Below are 23,466 nucleotides of genomic sequence, written 5' to 3' on the forward strand. Positions count from 1 at the left end.
CCTTCCTCTCCATTTACAAGGCTATGTTATACATAAGTGTCCCTTTTGCTCATTATGGAATGCTATATTGTACAGCATTGTTGTTAAATCAACAACAAAAAATTAGAATAAGAGTACTTTAAAGAGACACCATTAAATGCTTAACTTACGTCCCAGATGCTTCTGGTGATGATTCTTGGGAATTACTGTGTGATGGATTTCTAGAACTATTTGGAAGGGAAGCACTTCTTTCTGCCTGAAAAACAATTCGGAATTATACCTTAACCGTGGATTTAAAAAATCTACTGCGACAAAAAGTAACAGTGGCAACAAAATGAAAGGGATTAAACCAGCCTTGGCCAACCCAGTGCACTCCAGATGTTCTGGACTATAACTCTCAGTCGGTAGACCCTAATCCCAGGGTCAGGGGTTCAACCCTCACATCAGGCAAAAGATTTCTGCATTGCAGGGGGTTGGACTACATGACCCTCATGGTAGCTTCCAACTCTACAATTCTATGATTCTCATCAACCCCAACAAGTATCACATTGATGGCAGGGGCTGGTGAGAGCTGGCAAAGCTATTCATAGGACACGCCCTCTTCCTGCAAAGAAAATGGCTACACTGAGAATTAAAAATAATTGTTATGTACTGAAGTTCTCACCCTGGGCCAGCAGGGGGATACTGTAGATAGTTCAGGTCCACATATGCAAATAAGCGATCGAAAGTGACGTTCAGTGATTGGATAGTTACAGAAAATTGTTACTGTTGCGTTCTAGTGGAGCTCTATATAAGCAGGCTGGCTGAACCCTTCAGTTCTGTTCTGGCCTGTGAATAAACAAGAGCTGTTTGAAGATTTGCTGTGTCGTCTGATATGTTCACCCACAACTAAACATTGGCGACGAGGATGGGATCGATGGGCAACAGAGCACAGCCAGATGCGGCCACCCTCTGAGTGGAGCTGAAACACTGAGCGAAATCACTGAACGTCACTGTTGATCCCTTATTTGCATATGTGGACCTGAACTATCTACAGTACCCCCCTGCTGGCCCAGGGTGAGAACTTCAGTACATAATAATAATAATAATAATAATAATAATAATAATAATAATATAAATATAAATAATTTATTTGTACCCCACCCATCTGGCTGGGTTTCCCCAACCACTCTGGGCGGCTCCCAATAAAGATTAAAAATACATTAAATGTCACACATGAAAAACACAGTCTGATGAATATGCAATACATACCCTGGAGGTTGCTTGGTCATTCAATTTTTCATACGCTTGCCTGGCTGCATTCCGTTTTGCTGTTTGTTTATTATTTCCTGTTCCCTCACCAAAATCTTTATCATCAATTGTACAGACACAGTGAAAACTAGAAGGCATAAAAGAGGGGAGGGGGGAAATAAGTTAGCATACACTGTTGAAGACGAAGGCAGCAATCCTATAGACCTTGGGCAGGAACCCAATCTCCATACAAAGTTCCAATGACCTCAAGCAAAACTTTTTTGGTGTCCATGTTACAAAAGTGAGCATATAGTCAGGAGTCACAAATTGGATGGCCAGAGCAGAGTCCACACAGGCAGATTGGCACTTCCATTTTCTCTCCACCCTGAACAAGCTCAAAAAATCTCTGAAGGGTCCTCCATTTTGAGGGCACATGGGAAGCTGCAGGGGAGTGGAGGGAAATAAAAACCCTTGCATCGGGACCTCAAGCCTTTCTTTGGCTATGGAAAACTTCAAACTCACTGCCACCTGTCTCACATACCATTTTCCTACATTTTATTTTATTTAGGCCAGGGTATCCCAAAGTGGTAGATAAATGACGGGCAGTATATAAATTTAATCAATAATAGTAGTAGTGATAGTAAAGATAAAGGTAAAGAACCCCTGGGCAGTTAAGTCCAGTCAAAGGTGACTATGGGGTGCGGCGCTAATCTCGCTTTTCAGGCCAAGGGAGCGGGTGTTTGTCCAGACAGCTTTCCAGGTCATGTGGCCAGCATGACTAAACCGATTCTGGTGCAATGGGACACTGTGACAGAAGCCAGAGCACACAGAAACACTGTTTACCTTCTCTTCACAGCAATACCTATTTATCTACTCACACTGGTGTGCTTTCGAACTGCTAGGTTGGCAGGAGCTGGGACGGAGCAATGGGAGCTCACCCCGTCATGCGGATTCGAACTGCCAACCTTCTGATCGGCAAGCACAAGAGGCTCAGTGGATTAGACCACAGCGCCACCCACATCCCAGTAGTAGTCATAGTAGTGGTGAAATTACTAAATGTCACAGACCATTCCCAAAAGCCGGAATTAAAAAAACCTCAGTATGAGCTGGCACCCAAATACCACAAAAAAAATCTACTATTATCTACAAATCACTAAGAGCTTTAGGTTTAACCAAAAAAAGTTGCCAAGAGTAGTAGTCAACAAAAAAAATCAATTACTATTGACAACTTACATTGGCATGTGATCCAGGCCAGATTTAGAAACCACAACATATTGAACCACCACTTTGTTTCTCGATGAATATTCATTGAGCAAGGCAAGATAGTTAAGTGAAGAAGCTGGTTGTGCCAGATTTGCAGCAGGCTCAGGAGACTGAGATAGAGGCGATGGCAGAGGAGGCAGCGGCTGCTGTGGTCTTAAAACAGGATCTGCCTGTAAACAATATGTATAAGTCAGTTTGCTTGAACAGTGAGAGGTTTCTCACTGAATTCCTCCTTATTACATGGTATAGGGAGGTCTGTACTTACCTTGGGTTTCATGTTCTAAGTTGGCAACAGGCCTCACAAAATACTGTTCTTATTTAGCAATGTTACATGGCAATAACAATACGCATACAAGGCAAAGGCCAGATGGCTAGACCTGATACAAGATAGGTGCGTGTCATTCCTAGTTCTGACCTGGTACTGGGTATATATGAACCCAACTCCCCATAGACTGAAGACCTAGGGGACCAAGCAGCGTCCCTTGGAATTGCCACTGAGGGACCCTCCACAGAAAAACTTGCAGAAGAACACTAAGTGTTTTCAAAAGAGGTGGTGACGCCACCCACAACCTGCAAGAACACTGGCACCAAAAGGTCCAGGTCAAAGAGAGACAACATAGTATGCATCGACAGACCCAGAAACATTGTACAACTTAAGAAATGGCAGTGCTTCCTGAAAGACCCTCATCACCATTAGCTGTATAAGAAGGACATGGGTTCTCAAACATTCAGGTGGTCCATAGCATGCTCACATTAAATACTGATTTTTAATGGCATTTTTTTGCTTATTTTACTCCTTACATTGCATTTTATTGTAATGCAATTTGAATTATATGACATTCTGTATATGTAATATAATACACCAGTTGAAATTTCCAAACCATCTTCTAAGGCAGCCCCTGGAAGTAGTAGTGTAGTCTAGATAAACTCTTTCCTGTTCCACCTCCACAAACATTATACACTTCCTTGACGTTACAAAGGCAGGTTTGTCAATCTCCTGTTCTCTGCAGCACTCAGCTAATCCTGATCCAGAAACATAGCTATGGCAAAGAGGTCACTCCCATGAGTCTCAAAGCAGAAAATTTGTTAGGACTAATTGGAGCAAATCTGAGTCACAAGCAGTTCCAGAGTATTTTCCAGAAATGCTGTATGGATCTGCTTTCATCAAGCTCCCCCACCCCCATGGGGGGTATACCATAAATGCACAGGGATGTAGCAAAATCCTATCAGTATTATTTTTACTTTGTTCTTTTGTGAGTTTCTCAGTGAATTTCTAAAATGAATAGTTTTGCTTCTATGCCTGTCTAGATACGAAGCCACGCCCTTCCACAAACTTGGAATATATTTCCCCAAATCTCAGACATAATAGAAATTAATTCAAAAATCTACCACATGTGGTATCGCTGAATTTCTAAATAAGATGTATGAAGTCAATTTTGTCTGAAAATCGTACTTTGAATATTTTTCCCTATTCATAGATAATAACTAGTTGTTTTTTTAAGAGAGGAGGAGACAACGGCACTCTGCACATGTGCAATGGCACACTTTCCTAAACCCTATTGTGATGGAAACAGCAAGGTTAAATAGTGCAGCCATATCAGCTCAAAATGTTACCAGTACCCCTGCCCACAGATGGCATTTCCTAGCAGCTTCAGGCAGATGTTAAAACAGAATGAGATAAAGTTGTACCTCGGGTTAAGTACTTAATTCGTTCCGGAGGTCTGTTCTTAACCTGAAGCACCACTTTAGCTAATGGGGCCTCCCGCTGCTGCCGCACCGCCGGAGCACAATTTCTGTTCTCATCCTGAAGCAAAGTTCTTAACCCAAGGTAATATTTCTGGGTTAGTGGAGCCTGTAACCTGAAGAGTATGTAACCCGAGGTACCAAAGTAAAAGATTGGGGTTTTTTTAGTATACCTCAAGATCAAAGGCTCTTTTGTGTTTTCTAGATTATTTGTATGTCTTGACATGTATCCTTTATGGTCTACTTACTGGCAGTTCTCTTTCTATGGACTCCCAAGCTAAGAATGCTGCATGATCTTTTGCCTCCTTCTTGCTTTTACCTGTTGCTCGGCTATACTGCTTTCCATCTATTTCAACTGCTACAGTGAATCTGCAATGAAAAAGAGAGAGTTAAAAGCCCACAGTCCGCAAAATATGCTTGCAGATTGAATTTTATGCTTTAAGTCTTGTATGCTGGATAAACAGAAATGGGAAATATCTGGATAGTTTGTCCTGTAAATCTCTCATTCCTATTATTTGTAAAGTGTGCCTAATGCTAGCTTCCCTTTTATGTCCTATAAGGCTCCATTCACCAAGCATGTGCCCTCTATATGTTTTAGAGTACAACGCCCATTATCCGTGACAATCAGCCATGCTGCCTTGGGAGCCAGGGTCCAAAAACATCTGGAGAGCCACAAGTAAGCCATCCTACTAAATTAGATGCTGTTTCAGGCAGCTGACTGGAGAGTAGGAGGGTTCAACGTTGCAGCCTCTAAGGATAGTTTACTAACCTATCTGCAAGAGAGGGGAAATGATGCAAAACAACACAGAAAATGCACTACTTTCTCCCACCCTTATAATTGGAATGAGAAACAAAAGGCAATGTCAGGTCTTGGGGTGGGGGAAGCCTGGTCCTATGTTATGCTTTCTCTCTGGGGTTGGAAAATCTTAGTGGACCAAGAAACTGGGACGATTAAGGAAGTGTTTCAGTTGTACACAAGTAAACTGGGCAGGACTTTACATAGGTGTGGGGGAAAGGCTATCCAGAAAAAAACTGATCCTTTAATTTAGTTGCCATACCGATATTCCAGCTCTGTTTACTTTTTGCATAAAACACATCTGGAAGGAAGTGTGAATTTCCTCACTCCTCCCTGTCCCCACTTCCCAACATTCCTCTTCCACTTACACAGGATTATGTGATGGGCCATCGAAACGAAGATCCTTATAGTCCAATCGTAAACGTCTTCTCTGACAATACTCATTAAGTTTCGCCATGTATATTCTTGGAACAGCTTGGTTGTCTGCCATTTTGGTACAGGCTAGGAAACTGAAATAAATTCGAAGAAGGAACACTGTATTATTAACAACACTCCCCATCCACCCTTATGTTATAAGTACAGAAACCAGGGGGAAAACCAGAGCACTTTGGAAAAGAGACTGTGGGGAACACCACACCCCCATTCACACCATGGCACTGGTGGTACACAACAGTGGTTTCCACCACCACTTCCCCAGGAGGCCCAACACAAACACAGAATCGTAGAATCAAAGAACTGTAGAACTGGAAGCTGCTCAGAAGCGTTCCAACTGGGAAACTGGGAGTGGAAGCAAAGGCATTTCCCCAAGAAATGAAATGAACAGCGACTCTCCCACGCTTCTTTTGTTCCACCACCACCCAGACTAGCGCCAATCTGCTAGTCCGTGTGGTGGGGCCAAAAGGGGCAGGAGAGTGGCTCTCTCTGCTCCCTCTAAACATAACATCACAGAAGCCCCTACAACAGGGCTACAACATAGCAGCTCTATGGGAAGAATGCAGAGAAGACCTTAGATGCCAAGAAGAAAAATTCTATTACAAACTTCTCAATAGGCAATTTTCAACCCTCCCTTTCCTTATTACTGAGCAGCTGCAGGCATAGCTCAGCCAGTAGAGCGTGAGACTCTTACTCTCAGGGTGGTGGGTTCAAGCCCCACGCTGGGCAAAAGGATTCTTGCATTGCATGGGATTGGACTAGATGACCGTCGTGGCCCCGTCCAACTCGACAATTCTATCGATCCAGCCGAAGAGCTCAGATTAACTCAAACGCTGACTCGCTTTTCTGTGACCTGGGACATGGTGAACCAACTGATAAGGAACACAGCGCCCGGTGACGCTGTGGCCAAAACAAACTTGCAGGGGGAAAGCCAAGCAGGGTCACCCGCGCCGTCCCCTGGACCCAGGCTGGCCAAAGCGGCCGCAATGCTCTTCACAGCAGGACCGCCTGCCCTGGGGCACAGCGGCGCGCCCTTCTCCCTTCCTGCCCAAGTCAAGGGGCGAGGCCGTGAAAAGTATTTGGCAAAGAACCTTCCAGAAGTGCCTCTCGCCCTCCCTGGCAGCAAAGGGGCAATGGACCACAAAGTAACTGTTTTTCTGCCCGGGCAAGAAACACCCCTCTCGGCGCGCCACCTGCCTCGGCCCAAAGCCCACGTCCTCGGAAGGAGCCCCGCTGGAACTAAGCAGGCTGGCACGAGTAGGAATCGGGTGGGATTCCTCCCGCGCCTCCGCCCCGGGGCGCCGACTTTTGGACGCCTCCCGTCAGCGGGGTCAGGACCACCTCGGCGTACTCACCGGCGCCACGGGGTGGTCGGTGGGCAGCTGCTTCTCCCTTGGGACAAGTCCGGGCCAAGAGCGGCGGAGCCCCCTCTGCAGACGACTGCTTCCGAGAGGGAGACTCGTCCGTCTGCGGGAAGCGCTGCTGCTCCGCTTTCGTTTCCCTGCAACAAGCGGGCTCCGCTCCTTCCCCGGCACAGGCGGCCGCCGCGGAGAATCGAAACTGAAACGCGCCGCTGGCGGTAACGGGAACGTGTCGGCTTTGGAACTTCCGGCCTGGTCTCCTCACCGCCCTGCCTGGTCGCTAGGAGAGTTCCCTCCCGACTTCTTGGTGGATTTTATAACTCCGCCTCTCAAAAGGGGTACTGGTTCAGAGACATCGGGGGGAGGGGGGGCATACCTGACTGAATCATTCGTCATCCAACTTTATCTGACTCACTTTCATAAAGTGTTATTTTTGCAACGGTTCTGGTGATGTCTTCGTTTAATTATGTTGCTTTGAATGCATGCTTTATAACTTGACTTTCCCCTGCAATGTTTTATTTTGCATTGCTTTCTCTGATAGTTTGATGTGGGCTGTAAACCTCTTGGAGATTTCTTCTTCTTCTTAGAATTATAAAGCGGCATAGAAATGAATGGATGAATGTTTTGCCAAAACTGGCTTGAGTAATGGCGTTAGGGATCCTAGCTGTCTTCCACGCCTAGGGTGTCAGGTGGCTTAATCTGGCATTGAGCAGACCCATACCTCAATTTCAAGGCTCGACTAATGTGAATTGTTATTAATTGTTTGATTTATACCCTGCTCTTCCTCCCAAAAGAGCCCAGGACAGCAGACACTGAGCAGGGGGAACAAAAAACTGCACCTGGGGTTCCCAGGCGATTTCCTGTTCTGACGTTCGCCGGTCCCACATCTCAGTTTCCATAATGTCGCAATTTCATGTCCCTTCAAATTCATACCCAAGACCATGAACAATGATAATCATGTATCAGTAGAGGTTGAACAACTCAAGCCACAGTCCTAACCCCAATTAACCTGGGAGTAAGACCCAATGAAGTCAATGGGATGACTAAACATGGTTAGAACTGTGCTTCACGTTGCAACGTATACGTATCTGGTACAAGCCTTGAAGGGTTGTAATATACAGTATTGTAATGGCACTGCGAAGGAAACTAGAAGAATCAGTCCCAGAATGTAATCGTGCTAGTAACTGGGTCAGTGAGAATTGGTAAATAAACCTGTCAGTGTCATCTAATGGCAAAGCCAGATTGATACAAGTCTTACTTTAAGATATTATTTACTAGAGGTTGAAACCTAACACATGTTTATCATATTTGAGCTGAGCTTGAAAGAGTGAATGCCTCTGAGCATGCACAGAATGCCTTTGTTTCCCTACTTCAGGTTTGGGGAATGTTTGTCTGCTCAGAGGTTGCTGCAAGCACAGCCAATGGCTGGGGTGGTGGGAACAACATCTGGAGGGTCAACAATTCCCCACACCTGCCATACTTTGTCATGGTAGCTTTCTACATTTGTTGTTACTGTGTAGACCAATCAAACATTCAGGACCCTCATGCACTGCCTGGTAAGCCTCTGTCAGGAGTTATGCCTTTGCCAGTTGCTGTGAGAATTAAATGCACCTGCGATTCTACATCCAGCCCATACATTTAAAGCACATGGCTTCCCCTCAAAGAATCCTGGGAATTGCAGTTTGTTAAGGGTGCTGGGAATTGTAGTGTGGTGAGGTGTAAACCATAGTTTCCAGGATTCTTTGGGGGAACCATGTGCTTTAAATGTATGGCGTGCATGTAGACAGTTGTGAGATGTGGGACTAGGATCGCTGTCTTTGAGGACAGATGTTTTGTTGAAATAAGTAAATGTTAAGTATTATAGGTGCTTATAAAGCATGTTGCAGAGAGTACATCAGTCATCTTTGCAACATTGCTGCAAGGTGAGTCAGTGTTATTGGCATAGACTGCATATACCAAAATGGGACAGTGGGTTTTGGCTCCACAATACAGTGGTACCTCGGGTTACATACGCTTCAGGTTACATACACTTCAGGTTACAGACTCCGCTAACCCAGAAATAGTGTTTCAGGTTAAGAACTTTGCTTCAGGATGAGAACAGAAATCGTGCTCTGGCGGTGCGGCAGCAGCAGGAGGCCCCATTAGCTAAAGTGGTGCTTCAGGTTAAGAACAGGTTAAGAACAGGTTAAGAACGGACCTCTGGAATGAATTAAGTACTTAACCCGAGGTACCACTGTATGATTCAGAATGTAAAACAAGTACAGCATATCTTTTGAAGTAGGACAAAGCCATTAAAGAAGAGATCACCACCCCAGAAATATTTCATAACACATATGTGTTGATCTCCATGCTGTCCCCATTTAGTATGTTAGGAATTTGAGTACATGATTTTAAAGCAAGACAGACTGAGAACATTTTATTTATTTTCTGTTCCTAAATGTCTCCAGCACTTAAACATTATTTTATTCTTAATCAAAAGGCTTCAGATAATAAACTCCACATCCAAGGTTTAAAATTTACAATATTGGCCATATTTTAGCTTTGCACCCAGTTTAGTTCCTGCTAAGCACTCTTCAAATTTTGCATCCATTTCCCGGCTCTGAGCCTCAGTGAACAAAGTCTTCCAATCACCCACAGCACCTATTAAGAAACAATGAAAAATGAATCTCACTCTTTATGCCTTCCTATATAGAGGTTTACAGATCAGATTTATGATTTTGAATGTTGAAGCAGATGGCTGTATTGTCATACTTCTCATTCTGCAACCCTATGCACCCTTTCTTGGGAGTAACGAAGGAAAGGAATTACTAGCATGCTGTTTCGAGATGTGAAGAGTGAGTGACAGAAACATTTGATGGGTATATGTGTGCATGTGCATGCAGCTGCAAGGTTTTCTTTTTAAATATTTCTGTTTCTTTTAACATCAGCAACAGCAGCAGCATCATTATTGAAACACAGCTTTTCCTCCCAAGAGAAGCCTAAGAGATTTTTGAGAATTAAAAGAAGCGAGCGCACACACGCACACACACCATGAAATATATTATCTTACAATGATGGCTGACATGTTTTTAAGGCATGATTTTTAAAATATCATTCTTACTTCCTTGTAATGCACTGGCTACTCTTTTAGTAGCTATATAAGAGAATTTAACATAATTATAATTTTAGTATATGGTAAACCTGTAGAACACTCAAATCATCTCGCCTGCTACGGATGTCTCTTATCTTTGCAGCAGGTGAAAAAAACTATTCTTTTTTTTTTTTTGAGGAGGGAGGGGGAGTTTGACACCAGTCAAGAAAAATGCAAACACGAGAAAGAGTAGAGAAGCTTGCTTTGATCTGTGGAAATATTCTGTTGTCTGAAACAATTGAAAAAGATAAACAAAACAGGAAGCTTATCCCTGTCAAAATGGTTCTGGTTAAAGAAACGTGATGTGGTAGTATTGTAAGTAATAGTGTTGTTTAAATTACACATATAGTATAAAGTAATTTATACTGTGGCTAATTGGTTTACAGTTAGAGCACTTAGGCATTATTTCTATCCCAACCTACTTGCAAATAAGCCCCACTGAATTCCAACTATCCCACTGTGCAGTCCTATGCTTGTCCACTTAGAAACTTTCAAATTCAATAGGACCACCAACTCCCAGATCACCTAGACCACTATTCAGAGTTTTAACTGTCTTGTTTGATTATTGACATAATAAAACATGAGCTGCCCTGGGCTCATGGTTTTTATGCCTCTTACTCTACATCATGCTTCCTCAACCTCGGCCCTCTGGATGTTTTTGGCCTACAACTCCCATGATCCCTAGCTAGCAGGACCAGTGGTCAGGGATGATGGGAACTGTAGTCTCAAAACATCTGGAGGGCCAAGTTTGAGGAAGTCTGCTCTACATAGTTGGATATCATTGGTAGGAGAGAATGCAGAAAACTGTGATGTCACAGCACAAGTAGCTTCCACATTTGCAGACTAATTTGCCTATTTAAAGTATGACATGTGTAAACTATTGTGGACCATAAGACGTCCTTGTTCTAATGATGGCAAGAAAATGAGAATGGTCTTACAGAGGCTTTATAAGGGTTCTTAGTTCTTTTGAACTTTGGTTCTATATGTGGGATGGGAGAGAGAAAGAAGGAAATGGGTCAAAACTATTTTCTAGGCATTGACCTAGGTTTGGTTTTTTCCATAAATGGCACCACTAGAGGGTGCTTGTGTTACTGGAAGAAACAGAATTCATTGCAAACTAGTGGTACCTTTCCTGAAAAGGACAGGAGCAAACCGACCATGTGTTTCTTCAGATTTACTGCTCATTGCTTGGAAGGTAGAGCTCTCTGCAACAGATTTAATCATTTCATCAGACAGAGGTAGTTCATAAAAGTCAGCTATTCGCTTCACTCCTTCGTGAAGATTCTGGAAAATAACAATAAAGTTAGTTATGACTTCATAAATATAATTGCTACTAAGGTAGATTTCTAAGTTAGAATCAGCCCTAAGATTCAAGAATGGGGCAGGCTAAACATCTGAATAAATATATTCATAAATGTAAGGTATGTGCTTTGCTGCCCTAAAAAGGTGCATCTGATATTAGCAAAATAAGTGCAGCGTGAAAGGAAGCACAGAAACATTGTCACAGCAAAGGTGCATCATTTATAACTTTCTACTTGTTTCTGTAACTTATATTCCTTGAAAAGCATTCCCCCCACAAATATCTGCTATCCATTTTTTTTCCATTTCCAGTGTGCCATGTTCAATCATCTATATTCAACTCAGAAATGTTTGAGATGATTAAAAGTTTGGAACACTACTTCTGATAAACTTACTTAGCCTGTGAATGAGCACACCCAGAGAATTTACACCAGAATACTTAATCAGACTGGCATATTTGTGTGCTTAGTATTTAATGAACTGCAGGATTGCCATTTATTATTTAATTTTAAAACATTTAAAATATCCAAACCTGCTAAAGGGATAAAACAAAACACACACACAATACTCACGCACTTAACAAAAGCAGTTGTGGCAGAAGAAAAGTCAAAATATAAAACTGTCAGAAACACAGCAGAAAGTACTTGGCAGCATGATGAGAAAGAACTTCCAAACCTCAGTCAAAAATGAATGCATTTTTGAGAATTATTAACTACAGGTTTATTAAGGGAAAGAAAACTAAAGGTAATGAGGAGGGAGGGAAAGGGAGCAGAAACAGAAAAGCAAAACAATGCCTCTCCCTTTACCAATTCAACAACCATCAATACATCTGTCTTAATTTCCACATACAGCTAGATTAGGCCATCTAAGAAAATGAAGGCACAAAGAAACATTATCTCAATTTCAAAGAATGCTCACTTCCTTCAGCTCTTCAAATGTGATGATCATGACATTTTCGTCATCCATATGTTTGTCCCAAGCAAGAGCATGGTCAAAGTAGGATTTCCAACAAACTGAAATGAAATGCAAACAGCATATTTCAAATCCCGGGTGTGGGGTGGGGTATACAAAATAATATCAGTTGCTGGCAAAAGCTGCACATATCCTACAATGAGAATACAACACTTCGTTCATTCTGTTTAACCCAACACTGATAAAAACCAGCCAATTTTATGACATGCAAAATCTGTACACAAATCATCAGGTGTTGAAAAGATGCCTAAATTCATATCGCCCATCAGTGATGAGTCTGGCTATCCACCACTGTCTGAAGGACAGCTACTGATGATGCAAGTCTGAGTAAAAGAAATATCGACTGGGCTTTTCCCTGCAATCAAGAGTCCTGGTGATCTGAAACTTGTTTGCCTTTCATCTGAACAGAAGCTCTACACAAATACTTTGAGGGAAGTTTCAGAAATACAGAATGTGAGAACTTTTAACCTACCTTCGCCGCTCATGAACATTTGAAAAAAATCATCCCAAGAACTGACATCTGGAAGAACAGGGTTTTTGTTGTAAAAATGGTAATAGGATACAGCGGCATCTTTGGGGTTTCGAAATACTACCAACATCTATTTAAAAAGAAAGAAAGAGATATTAGATTTTGTTGGAACCTCCCCTGTGCAAACATCTCTAACCTTCTGGAGCTGACACATCAAGCAGGCCATTGGCCCCTACCTAAGGCAGAGCTTTTAAGCTCTGTGCCTTGCTCTGGAAGGGACCCTTTCCCACAGGCTCTATGTGGCTCCTACAATTTCTTCCAGGTGCCTCCCATAGCCCATATGCGAGACCTTCCCAGAGCCCAGTAAGAAAGGCTGAGAGTTTAGAATCTATTTCTGTGGCAGGAAAAGTGCTTTAGAGCTCTTTGCCTTGTGTGAGTTTACCGGTAATTTGTGTCATTGCATGCTGGCCAGGCACCATACAAGTAAAGCTGTTATTGCACAAGTTAAATGCAGACAAGTTGCAAGTCAACAGTATTTATATAGAGGAAGCCTGCAACTTGAGCTCATTTAGCTTTATGCAAGTGGGAAAATAATTTTTAAAAATATTAAAAGGGGGCGCAGGGTTCTGGGGGAAATGACTTCGGCAGTCCCAACTACCATTGAACCCAATGTGTTTTGAGTATATGCAATTTTGGCATTAGGCGTGACCCCCAGAACAAAGGTTGCGGACATAGTGAACTGAAAGTAACATATCAGTGCAAACTGAAATGGAAATGTTGAAAAAGCTGGTGCCTTAAAATGTTGTCTGTTCTTGCCCATCTCGCCTAAACTGGTTGTGGGGAGAGACTTGTGTTTCTGGGACATAACAGACTGCCACAACAAAAGGCAGGAAGTTTAGCAAAAGTAGATAACGCTTCCAATAACATTTTGCCTTGGAGAGACTTGAGGGATGGCTTTTGCTTCATAGTTCCCTCTTTGGAATTTTCCCCAAGTAAAACTGAGTATCTATTCTGAGGAAGAAGATGGGGGAAAGGAGGTTTTCTACATTATCCTGTGGCTTGGCTCATCAGACCCGCATGTGAAGAGAACAGTTTCAAAGGTCCCTTACCTCACACAGAGATTACAGATAAAGGAGACCTTTGCCTCCAGCTATGCAAAGAATGCAGTGGGTCCACATTTAGTTGTACCCAGGTCCCATTGAAATCAATGGGTTTATTCATGAGCAACTAAGCCAAAGCAGGAGAGAGCAATCCAAACCAGCCAGGAGAGCCGCGCAGAGGAACAACTCTGCTCAGTCCTCACACAAATCCTCAACTCAGTCCGAGGGAGGGTTGGAATGCTCTGTTAGCCTGGATTTAGGCCAACTGATATAGAATTTGCTTTGACAATATGACAAGAGCTGTCAAATTAAGATACCTATATTAAGTACTCAGTATTGTGATTAAATGCTGTTAGAGTATTAGGCAATCATAATAGTAGTGAAGCTAGTCACTTACCTTCACCTTATTCTCAAAAAAAGATTTGGGAATATTATCATAATGGAAATGTGTAGAAAAAATACGTGGAGAAGGCTGCTTGTCCATGTCCTAGAATAAGAATTAGAGGAATGTTAACTTTGTTGTTGTTTCAGGATCTAGAGGGGTTGTTTTCCCCCTTCTTTTTATTGAGCTTTATAATGGGGGGGGGCTTTGATTTACATATTGACAGAAGAAGAATAACAAACTATACAAAGAGGTTTGGAGGACATGACCATTTGGGTCTCTTCAAGTTGTACAATTCTTTGATTCTAGGTATTCACCTCTCTCCCTCCCCCCTTTACCCTACCTGAACTTTTGTGGGCAGTCCAAATTCAAGCATTTGTAGGTTTTCTAGTGGTGGTAAGTTCTTGTAACTTGGGATTGCGGCTACCATGTCATTTACCATTTGGAGCACCCAGTTAGTACCTGTAACATAAAAGCAAATGAGACATATATGAATCACAAGAGCATAAGCTGCACAACCAAATGCACAGTCATGTTCATATATGGCAGTTGGCTTAAATCGTAGGTCTTCAACCAGTGGGCTGGGACCTGCAGGTGGGTCACAAGGTGACACCAGGTAAGTCACGACAAAGCTGTCGCCATCATGCAAGCTGTAAACAAACTGTAAAGGGTCAAGACTTTGAAAGTGAAGGGAAACAATTCTTTTGGAATGAAAGCTTCATTGTGGGAGACTCCGAGGAGCTTCTTCATGTTTCGTCCATCAAAGGGGCAAGAAAGAGCACTTGTCATTTACATTAGACTCTAAGGGTAAGGAACCTTTTCCATGAATCCTGTTTGTTTTCAGGAAGGTTGACATTAGGCGGGAACTAGGGTCACAGAGGAGTGAATTAAAATGGCAGAGAAGGTGGCACAAGGTGGAAGAAAGTGAACAAAGTACAAAAGAATGTGAGAGGGAGACAGAAAGACAATACCAGCAGATAAAAGGAAGTAAAAGAAGGTGAAAAGGGGGCACAGGTATTTGAGAAAGTAAGAGCTGCTTCTCCAACAAAGGGCCAACAAAGAAAACCCTCACCAATACTCCAGTTGCCCCTTCAAAAGTGACTCCCCCTGATTAAAAAAGGAACAACACAGGTTTGTTTGCTCTAACTGTAACAGAAGGTACTTTCAAATGACAGCTTATTCGTTGTGGCCGCAGGTGCTTATGCATGTAGGTTTTCAACGGCATCCAAAATCCCCATTTACCATTTCTGATAAGCACAACAAAACATGGAAATGATAAATCCAGATTAAATGGCTGTTGCCACCATGCAAGCCCCTTGGCTGGCCCTGGAGACTGCAGTCTTTTATTCCCTCTTCTTATGTGAGACAGCTTCCTCCCCACTTGGCCCCAGCCCAGCCTTCCCACAGCCTCCCTCCCCTCCACCTGCTGTTGGTAACATGCTGCCTGGCTTTGGAAGAGACTATCTTTTCCATTTCAGAAGCCTCACTGAGCCACATGGAGGATGGGTTGGAGCCAAGGACTTATGTGGCACACATCTGCTCTCCTCATAAAAGAGGGCCTTGAGTCGCTGCTCATGGCTGTTGTGGGGTGCTCAGCCACTGAGGAAAGAGGGAATCCAGGCACCCCAAAATGTATTCACCTGGGACCCATTTCAGTTCATTTGGGGTATCAAATAAACACTGGTTTCCTTGTTCAAACTTTAATAGAAGGCACTTCCACACAACAGGTTATTCACTGTGGAGTCAAAAATCCTCATTTACCATTTATAAAAAGCACAACGAAACATGGAAACTGTAAATCCAGATTACATGGGGGAAATAAACATATAAATCGTATGTGGTCAGATAGCAATTGGTAACCAAATCCATTCCCCTTTAATTCCATTAAAAGCTGGATACTCACCACATTTTGGATAAGCAACAATCAGCCTATCGTCCTTCCTAGCTTCCATGGTTTCCAGTGCTTCAAAGGTCTCAGGACTACAAATTTTTGGATACAGCACTCCTCTGTAAGTAAACAGCAGCTCCTCATTCTCCTCCATTTGAAGCGTAGCTAAAAGATTCTCTATTGCCTTTTTCTGGGCCATCTTGTTGGCTGTCTCAGTCTTGTCACAACCCCTTTTAAAAGGCAGATTTGCTTCTGCGTGACCAGAAGTTGTGCAATAAAAGTATATAGCAGAAGAGGAAGCAATTCTGAATCACAAACACTCGCACGCTATGCTCTCATTGACCTCTGAGAGTTTGCAAACTCTGTTCGCATTTGCCTCTGACTTGGAACAGCACCATTTTCTGGATGTGTAAATTACACACTATTTGAGGGGCTGGGCAGGGCGCTTTCTCAGAGGAAAAATCACTTGTCATTGCAACACCAGAGGCCCTGTAGAGGCCTGCTGGTACTTATGGGTTGCCATGTACATTTACAAACTTTTATGATGGTAACAAGTCTGCGGTGTTAAATATTATTTGCAAAAGGAGAAGTCTGAAGGTAATCATATATCAAACTGGCGAGGCCATAGCAGCATCCATTCGCTTAAAAAAAAACATGTTTGCTTTACAGCTGAAATTCTCAGCATATCAAAAAGCTTTAATATAACAGGATTACCAAATAGCAGGTCACTAAGATTTATCAGGGAAACCAAACCTCCTCTGAGACTGGCCATGTTCTGCATTTTCATTCATCAGGTTAATCTTTAAAAGGTTTTGTGAAGTCCCCTTTTGGGACAAAGGAGTTGTGAAAGGGGGTGTTAGGTGGCCTATTCCAGCTAAACTTTAACCCATTCCCAACAGGGCAGTTGGTGATTAAAGTCCCAGTGGGAAGTCAATTGCTATATTTTAATGTTGTGATTTTATTCATGTATCTTTCTTATCTCTAAGACACCTTGTAAGGACTTGATTTCTGAAAGGTTGGGTCTGAATGTTTGTCCCATATTCTTGTCCCATATTCTGGCTGGCAAATCAAATTGTATCTCATTGGCAACATGCTGAGAACACCAAAATATGATGTTGCTGCTCTCCCCCGCATAGCCATTGAAGTTATCTTTTTGTCTTCCGAGCAAAAGCTGAAAACTAGTTAATGAATACTTATACCTAAAGGCCATGACATAGAGCAAAATTATCCCGTAGCCATTTTCTACTCACCATTATTATATTTTTAACCTGGCAGAGGCGTTTCTCAGACAACCCAGCTGATTTCCTCTTCACACATATTCTTCATAACACAGTAATAATAATATTTGTTGCTTGCGTTTTTTTCAGTTAATTTAGGACGAATCTGATGCGCTGAATCCAAAAATCACATTGGTTTTGCTCAATCAGGTCAAGTTTTTGAGCTATGGCCACATCTCATTTTTTAAAGTTTTTGTTCACGTGTACGCTTGTGTGGAGCATTTTAGAAGAAGTTGGTGAGGGTAAAATGCCATGTCGAATAATTGTTTTGATTGGAAATGATTGTTTTAATGACAAGAAGTATTCAGGTCCGATAGTTCTGGGTGATTATGTCGAAAAGGGATCAGTTTGAAGTCATAAAACCTTGAAATCTTCCATAAATTGGTGCGGCAAAGCACCTCCCTCCGTGAGGGAGCCTTCCCAGACCCGCTGAAAGAGGCGGTTATTAAACCGCTTCTTAAAAAACCATCTTTAGATGCGACCATGGTGGCCAACTATCGCCCAGTCTCAAATCTTCCATTCCTGGGCAAGGTGATTGAGCGAGCGGTTGCTGAACAACTCCAGGCACGCCTGGAAGAAGCGGACCATTTGGATCCCTTCCAGTCGGGATTCAGGCCTCATCATGGGACTGAAACTACCTTGGTCGCACTGGTTGATGATCTCCGGCGGGCTAGGGACAAAGGTGAGAGCTGTTTCCTAGTTCTGCTGGATCTCTCAGCGGCGTTCGATACCATCGACCATAGCATCCTTCTGGACCGTCTTGAGGGGCTGGGAGCTGGGGGCACTGTTATACAGTGGTTCCACTCCTTCCTCCTGGGCCGTGTTCAGAAAGCGGTGGTGGGGGATGAGTGTTCAGACCCCTGGGCTCTCACTTGTGGGGTGCCTCAGGGTTCTGTCCTCTCCCCCATGCTTTTCAACATCTACATGCGGCCGCTGGGAGAGATCATCAGGAGGTTTGGGCTGGGTGTTCATCAGTATGCGGATGATACCCAGCTCTACCTCTCTTTTAAATCAGAACCAGTGAAGGCGGTGAAGGTCCTGTGTGAGTGTTTGGAGGCGGTTGGAGGATGGATGGCGGCTAACAGATTGAGGTTGAATCCTGACAAGACAGAAGTACTGTTTTTGGGGGACAGGAGGCGGGCAGGTGTGGAGGATTCCCTGGTCCTGAATGGGGTAACTGTGCCCCTGAAGGACCAGGTGCGCAGCCTGGGAGTCATTTTGGACTCACAGCTGTCCATGGAGGCACAGGTCAAATCTGTGTCCAGGGCAGCTGTTTACCAGCTCCATCTGGTACGTAGGCTGAGACCCTATCTGCCTGCGGACTGTCTTGCCGGAGTGGTGCATGCTCTGGTTATCTCCCGCTTGGACTACTGCAATGCACTCTACGTGGGGCTACCTTTGAAGGTGACTCGGAAACTACAACTAATCCAGAATGCGGCAGCTAGACTGGTGACTGGGAGCAGCCGCCGAGACCATATAACACCGGTCTTGAAAGACCTGCATTGGCTCCCAGTACGTTTCCGAGCACAATTCAAAGTGTTGGTGCTGACCTTTAAAGCCCTAAACGGCCTCGGTCCAGTATACCTGAAGGAGCGTCTCCACCCCCATCATTCTGCCCGGACGCTGAGGTCCAGCGCCGAGGGCCTTCTGGCGGTTCCCTCATTGCGAGAAGCAAAGCTACAGGGAACCAGGCAGAGGGCCTTCTCGGTAGTGGCACCCGCCCTGTGGAAAGCCCTTCCAGCAGATGTCAAAGCGATAAACAACTACCTGACATTCAGGAGACATCTTAAGGCAGCCCTGTTCAGGGAAGTTTTTAACGTGTAATATTTTATTGTATTTTTGGTTTTTATGGAAGCCGCCCAGAGTGGCTGGGGAAACCCAGCCAGATGGGCGGGGTACAAATAATAAATTATTATTATTATTATTATTATTATTATTATTATTATTATTATTATTATTAAGTTATTTTGGTATTAAACTTGGTGACCAGCATAAAGCTTGGGCACCGAGACTCTACGTGGGTGGACCAATGGCAAGACGAGTCTGAACTTTGGAATTCCCATGGTTTGGAGGAAGCCGACAAACCATGTCACTGACTGCTACTTTTGTGCTGTTGATGTGACTGGGATCAACAGAAAGAACCGGAGCAGCCTCAAGTATCCTGATCTTCAATCAGCACATCGTCCTGTAGCTCATTGTGATGAAATTCCAGTGCCTATCTTTGGAGAACTTCCTGACATTAGTGACGAAGATGCCTCCAGTGTTGAAGGACATGAAGAAGAAGAAGAAGAAGAAGTGGTTCTTGAAGATGATGCTCCACATCCATTTTCCCAAAAGGAGTTGAATGATCTAGTTCACGACCTCAGCTTGTCAAAGGACTCTGCCGAACTGTTGGCATCCAGATTGAAGGGGGAAAACCTCCTCTCTGACAGTGCTTGCATCAGCTTCTTCCGCAACAGGCATCAAGAGTACCTCTGTTTTTTCTCGGACGAGAAGGACTTGGTGTACTGTGCAGATATTGTGCAGCTTCTGCTCAAGCTTGGAGTGCCACAGTACGAACCCAAAGATTGGAGACTGTTCATTGACAGCAGCAAGTGATCCCTGAAATGTGTTCTGCTACACAACGGCAACCAGTTTGCCTCTATACCCCTGGCTCACTCGAGTACACTGAAGGAGAACTATGAAGCGGTGAAGTATGTGCTGGAGAAAATTGGTTATGATCAGCATAAGTGGTTTATTTGTGTTGACCTGAAGATGGTGAACTTTTTGTTGGGACAACAGTCTGGCTTCACCAAGTACCCATGTTTTATGTGCATGTGGGATAGTAGGGACCGTGCTCAGCATTACACGAAGAAGGACTGGCCTGTGCGGGAGGAATTGGTGCCTTGCAGAAAAAGGAACGTCATCAACGACCCTCTGGTGGACAGAGACAGAATACTCTTCCCACCGCTGCACATCAAGCTTGGCTTAATCAAGCAGTTCACCAAGGCTCTGGACAAGGATGGTGACTGCTTCACTTACTTGTGCCAGGCTTTTCCAGGATTGACCATGGAGAAGTTGAAAGCTGGCATCTTTGACGGTCCTCAGATCCGTCAGCTCATCAGAGATCCAGAGTTCGGAAACTCAATGAACGAAGTGGAACTGGAAGCGTGGAAGGCATTTGTTCTGGTAGCGAAGAACTTTCTTGGCAACAATAAGGCCAGAAACTACACAGAACTTGTCAACAACATGCTGACTGCTTTCAGAAACCTGGGCTGCAACATGAGCATCAAGATGCACTACCTATTTTCACATATGGACCGGTTTCCTGAGAACCTGGGTTCAATGAGTGACGAGCAGGGGGAGAGATTCCATCAGGACATGAAAGAGATGGAGACCAGGTATCAGGGTCGCTGGGACACAGTCATGATGGCTGACTACTGTTGGACTCTGAAGAGAGACCTTCATGCTGCTGAGCATTCCAGGAGTTCCAAGAAACGGAAGTTCAAGCCTTGAAGTTTGAAAAATGGTGAAGCAACATGCAATTTACGTGTACTTACCTTTATCAATGCCCACCATTCAGTTTACAGTAATCGATGTTTTTATCAGGTAATCAATATATGTTGTTGGAAAAACATTTTTTTTCTGTTAAAAACATATTTAGGATGATATGTGTTGAAAAAATCAGCTGATAATGCCTCAAAAATGTAATTGATTTTGTCACAAGATCTGATTTTTTTTTCAAATCAACATAGCACAAAAACCTGACCTGATGGAGAGAAACGGATGCCATTTCCTGATTCAGCAGTGCAAAAATACCCTAAATCAGTTGTAGAAATCTAGACAACATTCAAAAAGTAAAAAACTGTTGCCCAGTGTAATAATAATAATAATAATAATAATAATAATAATAATAATAATAAGTTATTATAATAATATACACAATAAGTATGTGATGTATATACCAGCAGCTGGGAGGAAGGGAAGTCAAGATTCGGCAGAGTCAAAGGGTTTATATTGTGATAATAAGGATTGTTGGAGAAAGTATCATATGAAGAAAACAATAAAAACTTATTTGATGATGATGATGATGATGATGATGATAATTTATACCCTGCCCATCTGGCTGGGTTTCCCCAGACACCCTTGGCGGCTCGCAATAGAATATTAAAAACACAATTAAAAACACACGTTATCTGGTGAGACATTCTGCTATGCTAGCTAATATGTCAGACTGGCCTGCATATAACTGTAACTCTTCTCATGCCTTTATATCTGAAGAGTCTACACACAATAGAATTCAATGTCACACTCTTTAGATTGTTCCATCAGCACAAGCATTTCAGTTTGCCAGACAGAACAATCCCTCGTCTCTTTCACCTGGTTCTCCCCCAGCAACAAATTTTGGAAAGGGCATGGGGGTGTGCAGGGGAAGGAGAGAGGGGAAAGCCTTGTTTTGCAGGCAGAAGTCATCACACAGGGCTTCAAAAGGGGTTCTGGTTTAGAGGCACGGGGGGGGGGGCATACCTGACTGAATCACTGGTCATCCAATTTTATCTGACTCCCTTTAATAAAGTGATATTTTGCAACGGTTATGGTAATGTCTTCATTTAATTATATTGATTTGAATGCATGCTTTATAACTTGACTTTCCTCTGCAGTGTTTTATTTTGCATTGCTTTCTTTGATGGTTTGATGTGGGCTGTAAACCTCTTGGAGATTTCTTCTTCTTCTTAGAATTATGAAGCGGCATAGAAATGAATGGATGGATGTTTTGCCGAAACTGGCTTGAGTAATGGGGTTAGGGATCCTAGCTGTCTTCCATCTCAGTGGCATGCCCAGGGGCGAACGAAGGCATCGTGACACCCGGGGCAGCAAACCGCTACGTACAGTGCATGTTACGTACAGCGCATGTATGCGACGCTGCACATGCGCTGTACATAGCGGTTTTCCGCCGGCGCCAGGATCCTCTTCTTGTGGCTGCAGCCACGAACAGAGGATCCTTCACATGCGGCTGTGGCTGCGCGGTGGCTGCTAGCGCCACCCCAAGCCCCCACAGGGTTCCTACTTGACACCCCCCCCCCAGACATGGCACCCGGGGCGCCCCGCCCCACCCCCGTTGCGACGCCACTGAGCACACCTATGGCGTTAGGTGGCTTAATCTGCCATTACTTCAGGTGTGGGGAATGTTTGTCTTTTCAGATGTTGCTGCAAGCACAGCCAATGGCTAGGGATGGTGGGAGCAACATCTGGAGGGTCAACGATTCCCCACACCTGCCATTCTTTGCCATGGTAGCTTTCTACATTTACTGTGAAGACCATTCAAACATTCAGGAGCCTCGTGCACTGCCTGGTAAGCTTCTATCAGGAGTTACACCTTTGCCAGTTGCTGTGAGAATTAAATGCACCTGCGATTCTACATCCAGCCCATACATTTAAAGCACATGGCTTCCCCTCAAAGAATCCTGGGAATTCCAGTTTGTTAAGGGGGTTGGGAATTGTAGTGCGGTGGGGTGTAAACCATAGTTTCCAGGATTCTTTGGGGGAGCCATGTGCTTTAAATGTATAGGCTGGATGTAGAATCGCAGGTGCATTGGTGTGCATGTAGACAGTTGTGAGATGTGGGACTAGGATCGCTGTCTTTGGGGAGGGGGGTTGGCTCCATAATATGATTGAGAACGAAAAAAAAGTACAGCATATCTTCTGAAGTAGGACATAGCCATTAAAGAAGAGATCACCGCCCCAGAAATATTTCATAGCAGATCTTCATGCTCTTCCCATTTAGTATGTTAAGAATTTGATTACATGATTTTAAAGCAAAAAAGACTATAAGTAAACAGAAGCTCCTCATTCTCCTCCACTTGAATCGTAGCTAAAAGATTCCCTAATTTTTCCACAAGTCTTGACTTTTTCTTGGCCATCTTGTTGGCTGTCTCAGTCTTGTCACAACCCCTTTTAATAGGCAGATTTGCTTCTGTGTGACCAGCAGTTGCGCAAGGTATATATAGCAGAAGATGAAGCAATTCTGAATCACAAACACTCGCACGCTATGCTCTCATTTACCTCTGAGAGTTTGCAAACCCTGTTCTCATTTGCCTCTGACTTGGAAAAGCCCCATTTTCTGGAAATGTAAATTACATAATATTTACGGGGCTCAGCAGGGCGC

General features: G+C 43.6%; 1 protein-coding gene across 1 annotated transcript in view; it reads right to left on the reverse strand.

Annotated features, from left to right (window-relative positions):
• The window catches only part of LOC308583311 (interferon-induced, double-stranded RNA-activated protein kinase-like), a 39,744-nt gene extending 16,481 nt beyond the window's left edge, over positions 1-23,263 (reverse strand). Inside the window, exons 1-14 of the mRNA XM_081187123.1 lie at positions 23,198-23,263; positions 16,060-16,234; positions 14,500-14,618; positions 14,172-14,261; positions 12,678-12,804; positions 12,152-12,246; positions 11,062-11,218; positions 9,318-9,444; positions 6,799-7,107; positions 5,380-5,520; positions 4,464-4,584; positions 2,443-2,642; positions 1,231-1,357; positions 150-235 (exon numbers count right to left, since the gene is read on the reverse strand). Coding sequence (XP_081043249.1) covers positions 150-235; positions 1,231-1,357; positions 2,443-2,642; positions 4,464-4,584; positions 5,380-5,520; positions 6,799-7,107; positions 9,318-9,444; positions 11,062-11,218; positions 12,152-12,246; positions 12,678-12,804; positions 14,172-14,261; positions 14,500-14,618; positions 16,060-16,234; positions 23,198-23,221 — 1,898 coding nt within the window. The 5' untranslated portion in view covers positions 23,222-23,263. The remainder of the gene's footprint in view (positions 1-149; positions 236-1,230; positions 1,358-2,442; positions 2,643-4,463; positions 4,585-5,379; positions 5,521-6,798; positions 7,108-9,317; positions 9,445-11,061; positions 11,219-12,151; positions 12,247-12,677; positions 12,805-14,171; positions 14,262-14,499; positions 14,619-16,059; positions 16,235-23,197) is intronic.
• Positions 23,264-23,466: the final 203 nt, after the last annotated feature.

Source organism: Podarcis bocagei (assembly GCF_964188305.1).
Source record: "Podarcis bocagei genome assembly, chromosome: 3".
In the NCBI taxonomy this organism is placed as follows: domain Eukaryota; kingdom Metazoa; phylum Chordata; class Lepidosauria; order Squamata; family Lacertidae; genus Podarcis; species Podarcis bocagei.